Source organism: Vollenhovia emeryi, unplaced genomic scaffold (assembly GCF_000949405.1).
Source record: "Vollenhovia emeryi isolate VEMERY1.0 unplaced genomic scaffold, V.emery_V1.0 DF941060.1, whole genome shotgun sequence".
In the NCBI taxonomy this organism is placed as follows: Eukaryota; Metazoa; Arthropoda; class Insecta; order Hymenoptera; family Formicidae; genus Vollenhovia; species Vollenhovia emeryi.
In genome coordinates this window covers 1-6222 of record NW_011965306.1, presented here as the reverse complement: position 1 = coordinate 6222, position 6222 = coordinate 1, and the positions used below count along the sequence as shown (strand labels likewise).

Below are 6222 nucleotides of genomic sequence, written 5' to 3'. Positions count from 1 at the left end.
TGTTTAGTACGCTTAAGCCTCCCGCGTGAGCACCCGCGCGTGCGCTCGCCTTTCCCCTCTCTTCCGGCCTAGCGGAGCTTTCCGCGGCGCGACAAGAGGCACTTCCCCCCAAGACTTCTTCTGTTCCCCCCCATTATTAACGCAACCGTGTGTGTGTGAGAAGCTTTCGCATCCGATCGCGACCATTGGCGAACCATCAAGCCGTGGTCGCACGCAATATTCTTGTAAGAAGTTGTGTAAGGGAAGCAAGCTTGGCTGAGCAAGCGACTGTCCGCAATACTGTGAGTTTCGAAATATACACACTTTGTCAAACGAGAGGAACATTACTTTTTCCTCGACCACGTAGCTACGAGGCACTCTTCCCGCGGCTTACACGTGGAGGGCCCATCTGCCCAATACGAAACATTTGGTCCTTCGAGCCGGATCCTTGGCGGATTCTACGGCATAAGGAACTCAACGAGTACGGACAAGCTTCAGAATCAAGCTCGAGGAGGTCAGCAATCACGGCCTAACCTCGAACGTGTCGGGCACTGCAGCATTGCCGACCCTGCGGACACGCACGCAGCCATTTTGGACGAACGAGCGGGCCACTTCTCTCGAGGAAGCTGCAATCAGGATCCAGTACGGCGACCACGCGATCACGGAATCACCAGGACTCCACGGCGCCGGCGGACATCCCGACAGCACCCCTGGAAACTCGCACTCATTGTTCTCGGCGAGCGCCTCATCAAAGCGCTAGATATATATATATTGTAAACAAGGTAAGGGCAATCACTTGAGAGTTCTGCCAACCAATTATTTGTCGTGAGTGAATATTTTTTTATCTAATTTCGCGTCATGGCAAACGAGCAAGATCTCGCGACTCTAAAAAGGCGGCGAGCGGTATTACAGAGTTCGTGTACGCGCATAAAGACGTTCGTTGATTCGCTAGGCGCGGTCACCGTCACGCCTTCCATAGCCGCGCAGCTCGAGGAGCGACGAGTAAAGTTAAACAAAAACATGTCCGACTATGAATCGGTGCAAACAGAAATCGAATTATTAGACGAGCGCGAAGAAAATCATCGCATCAATTTCGAGGATGCTTTTTATGCATTAGCCGCGAAAATGCGAGAACTCTTAAGGTCTCCAGCACCTTCAGTACCTCCGCCGCGTGATACAACAAGATCTCCTTCGAGTGATCTCGATTTGCCGCGATCGTTAGCACATGTAAGACTTCCGAAATTGGATCTTCCGACTTTTTCTGGCAAATACGACGAATGGTCTCCATTCTTCGACGCCTTCCAATCGATCATACACACAAATGAGTCAATTACCGCGGTACAAAAACTGCAATACTTGAAAGGCTGTTTGAAGGAAGACGCGAGCACGGTCATTAGATCTTTGGAAATTTCCGCGCTAAATTATGAGGTGGCCTGGAATTTATTGAAAGAAAGGTACGACCACAAGAGCGTTATCGTGCAAACGCACATTCGAGCGATTATGGAATTGCCGTGTATGAATAAAGAGAATTCCGCCGAATTGCGTCAAATTGCGGACGGCGCTATGAGACACGTTCATGCCCTTAAGGCTTTAGGGCGTCCAACAGCTCATTGGGATGATCTTCTCATATACATTTTGAGCAATAAATTAGATGCGCGCACATCTCGAGAATGGCAATCATCGCTAAATACGACCGATTTACCTACGTTACAAACATTCACACAATTTATTACGCGTCAATGCCAGATGCTAGAAGCTACTGGCAAAATCACGCTCAATTCAAAAAATAACCCGCGTTCTCAGTCGAGTCGCCAAACCGCCTGTGTCGCTACGGTTAATTCAAAATGCGGTCATTGCCACGGAGAACACTCCATATATTATTGTAAGGAGTTTTTAGCTCTCGCGATTCCACAACGAATTTCTGAGATGCGTAAAAGGAAAATTTGCGTCAATTGTTTGCGCTCAACAACTCACGCATCTAACAAATGCCCTTCCGGTAATTGCAAAATATGCAAGTCTAAGCATAATACCTTGCTGCATCTCGCGGCAACCTCGTCAACCGAACACGCAGTCAGTGATAAAGAAAATCGCGAAACGTCTGACGCGGCAAGTTCATCTAACGTTGTAGCAACGCACAGCTTAAACGCACGCAGCAATCAAGGGGTAATTCTTTCTACCGCGATCACACATGCGTATAATAGCACGGGCTCACTCGTACCCTGCCGCATACTCCTAGACTGCGGATCGCAAGCCAACTTCATTTCGAAGAGTTATTTAAATGCTCTTGGTCTTCAGCCACGCTCATTAAATATTTCAATCACCGGTATTAATGATACAGCAACCCAGGCTTCACAAATGGCGCAAGTGCAAATCAAATCTCGAGTAGATTCATTCACCGCCACGGTAGATTGCATAGTCACAGACAGGATAACGGACAAGTTGCCCGCCTACACTCTCAAGCGAAAGGATTTTGAAATTCCGCGAAACATTAAATTAGCCGATCCCAATTTCAACGTATCAGCTAACGTGGATATCCTTATAGGCGCGGAAATGTTCTGGTCAATATTATGCGTCGGTCAAATAAAGGCCTCGGTCAACCATCCGGTTTTACAAAAAACCAGATTCGGATGGATACTAGCAGGACGCTTAAACGCGCCTTCACACAGATCACAAGGCATTCGAGCCTTTCACGCGACGATAAGCAATTCACAATTGCACGAAGAATTAGCGCGTTTTTGGCAACTCGAAACTATTGGCAATTCAAGACATTATACTAACGAAGAATCTCGTTGCGAGGAGAGTTTCTTAGGCAATTTTTCACGCGACTACCAGGGCAGATATATTGTCAAACTCCCTTTCAAGGATCAGCCGAGTGGCAGGCTCGGAGACTCCAAGGACACCGCATTAAAACGTTTATATAATCTCGAGAAACGATTCAAACGTTATCCAGATCTCAAAGCTCAATACGCACACTTTTTGCATGAATACCTAGCTCTCGGTCATATGAAACAAGTACACGATTCGGCAGATAGTTTAGGCGAATCCTTCTATCTCCCTCACCATTGCGTATTCAAGAGTACATCACCATCGTCTGGTATTCGCGTGGTTTTTGACGCGTCCAGTAAAACTAGCAACGGCGTTTCCTTGAATGATATTCTCCTGACAGGCCCGGTAATCCAACAGGATTTAATGTCAATTTTAATGCGTTTCCGAACCTTCCGTTATGTATTTGTAGCCGATATTGTTAAAATGTATCGCCAAATCGTTGTGGAGCCTTCGCACGCGCGGTATCAAAGAATCTTGTGGCGGGAGGATCAATCTTCCGAAGTGCAAACTTACGAACTCGCAACCGTCACATATGGTACCACCCCCGCTTCTTATCTGGCAACCAGATGCCTCAAACATCTCGCAGAATCAAATCGCGATACTTACCCAATGGGCTCCGTATGCGTGGAGCGCGATTTTTACGTGGATGACCTGCTCTCGGGAGCTGATTCTCTCAGCGAGGCAATTAGAGCGCGGGATGAAACCATCAGTTTATTACGATCAGGATGCTTCGAACTCAGTAAATGGGCATCTAATTCTCCGGAATTATTAAAAAATATACATGATCAAAACAATAGTACGGTCATAATCAATCGCGAATCTGATTCTCGAATCCTAGGCATGCATTGGAATCAATCTCTAGACGAGTTTCATTTTTCTTACATTCCTGACCAGGAACATAAAATTCTATCAAAACGTGTCATACTTTCCGAAGTTTCGCGATTGTTTGACCCGTTGGGCTTACTAGGCCCGGCCGTAGTCTTGTCAAAGCTTCTGTTGCAAGATCTGTGGCATTCGGGCATACACTGGGACGAATCTGTTTCCCCAGAGATTAGCGAACGGTGGAAAAAACTTAAGTCTCAATTTGAAGATTTTAACCAATTACAAATTCCGCGTTGCGTCAAATTTAGCGCGGAGCCAAGGTCAATACAGATGCACGGCTTTTGCGACGCGAGTCAACGGGCCTTCGGAGCATGCGTTTACATACGCACACAGATAGGTCACGAAAATTTTCGGTGCGAACTGCTCGTTTCAAGGTCTCGCGTTGCCCCGCTTAAGGCAGTCTCGTTGCCCCGATTGGAGTTGTCGGCTGCTCTTTTATTAGCTCAGCTAATTGACAAAATCAAGGATTCATTTACGTTATCTAGCATACAAATATTTCTCTGGTCTGACTCTACAATAGCTCTAAACTGGATATCCTCGTCATCTCGGAAATGGGCGGTATTTGTTGCCAATAGAGTCGGCGAAATCCAGCGTCTTACAAACGGCAATTCTTGGCGTCATGTCTCATCGGCCAACAATCCAGCAGACGTATTGTCTCGGGGGCTACATCCGCGTGAACTTCAGGATTCTACGATATGGTGGAATGGCCCAGCCTTTTTAATGACGCGCGAGAAACTTTGGCCGAACAGCGAATTTACTACTTTAAGTAACGATATTCCCGAATCGATCCGAACTACAGTACACATCGCGACCGTTGAAAATTCCGTAGTAGAGGATCTGTTAACAAAACATTCCAATCTAAATAAAATATGTCGCATTTTGGCATATTGCCTAAGATTCTTCAAGGCTAGAAGATCCGATCCGCTCACAGCCTTTATAACATGCTCGGAAGTTTCCTACGCCTTGAATATTATGTACAGAGCGGTGCAGAAAACGGGTTTTCCCGAAGAATATCGAGCCTTAATCAAGGGTGAAACTATCAGAACAACTAGCAATTTGCTATCGTTGTCACCTTTCATAGACACCGACGGTCTGATTCGTGTGGGCGGTAGATTAAAAAATGCACAGCTATCATTTGACACCTGTCACCCGATATTGCTTCCGCGGAACCATACATTAACAAGGCTCATCATACTAAGAGAGCACGAGCGCAATGCTCATGCTGGGTTACAGGCAACTATGGCTGCCGTAAGGCAACGTGTTTGGCCCTTGTCCCTGCGGTCGGTCACCCGCAAAACTTTGCAGAATTGCGTCACATGTTTTAAAATTAAACCGACTAGCTCAGAAGCGATAATGGGCGCATTACCTGCGGGGCGTATAACAGTTTCCAGGCCATTTCATCATTGCGGAATAGACTATGCCGGACCGTTACTAATACGCGAAGGTAAACGTCGTAACGCTCGGCACAGCAAGGCTTACGTTGCAGTTTTTGTTTGTTTTGCCACCAAGGCGGTTCATATTGAACTTGTGAGCGACCTTACTTCTGACGCCTTTATCGCGGCACTCAAACATTTCGTTTCGCGCAGGGGCAAACCCATGGCCATTTATTCGGACAATGGGACCAACTTCGTAGGCGCCCAGAGACAGTTGCGGGAGTTCTATGAGTCACTAAGTCGTGATAGCGTGCAAACCGATATCAACAATTTTTTACGCAATCAGGGAACCTCATGGAACTTCATTCCACCAAACGCTCCTCACTTTGGGGGGCTATGGGAGGCGGCTGTAAAATCAGCAAAATATCACCTGTACCGAATCATTGGGAGGGCACATTTAACTTTCGAGGAGTTACAAACCGTTTTATGCGAAGTTGAGGCAATTCTGAATTCGAGACCCCTCACACAATTAAGCTCGGATCCGAACGATCTAACGTATCTTACTCCCGGGCACTTTTTGGTTGGCACTCTCTTGAATGGTTTCCCTTCTAGCGATTTATGCGATGTCAATGAAAATCGCCTAGTGCGATGGCAGCGCGTCGAGCAGCTAAGGCAGCACTTCTGGCGCAGATGGAGCACGGAATATCTGCATTCTCTGCAGGAGCGTCACAAGTGGAAAATCAACAAGGGCCGACAATTGAAACAGGATCAGCTGGTGCTCCTAAAGCAGCAAGGTCTGGCACCGTTGAACTGGATGCTTGGACGCGTGGAACAAGTGCACAATGACTCTGACGGCAATGCTCGATCCGCTACCGTGAAAACGTCAAATGGTGTTTTAGTTAGACCACTGTCCAAAATATCAATATTGCCAATAGACTCTTAACTTTTATGTTTAAGCTAAGTTACGCGGTACTTTAGTGTTAAGCTAGTTTATAAGTTCATTTTTCATATTGTTAAACTAAACATTCGATGTGCAACACCTCTACTTTATGTTCGCCCTTTTGTGACAAGCATAACGCTTGCGGTATTCAATTTTAATTTACGTTATTATCTATTCGTGTTGCATGTAATTGAAAGTACACCCTTTCAAGGGGGGGGAGGA

At 46.5% G+C, this 6222-nt stretch overlaps 1 protein-coding gene across 1 annotated transcript; it reads left to right on the top strand.

The window, feature by feature from the left end:
- Positions 1 to 837: 837 nt before the first annotated feature.
- LOC105571188 lies at positions 838 to 6003 on the top strand. Its single transcript, XM_012028662.1, has one exon. The coding sequence runs from the start codon at positions 838 to 840 to the stop codon at positions 6001 to 6003; it is 5166 nt and encodes a 1721-aa protein (XP_011884052.1).
- The last annotated feature ends 219 nt before the right edge of the window (positions 6004 to 6222 follow it).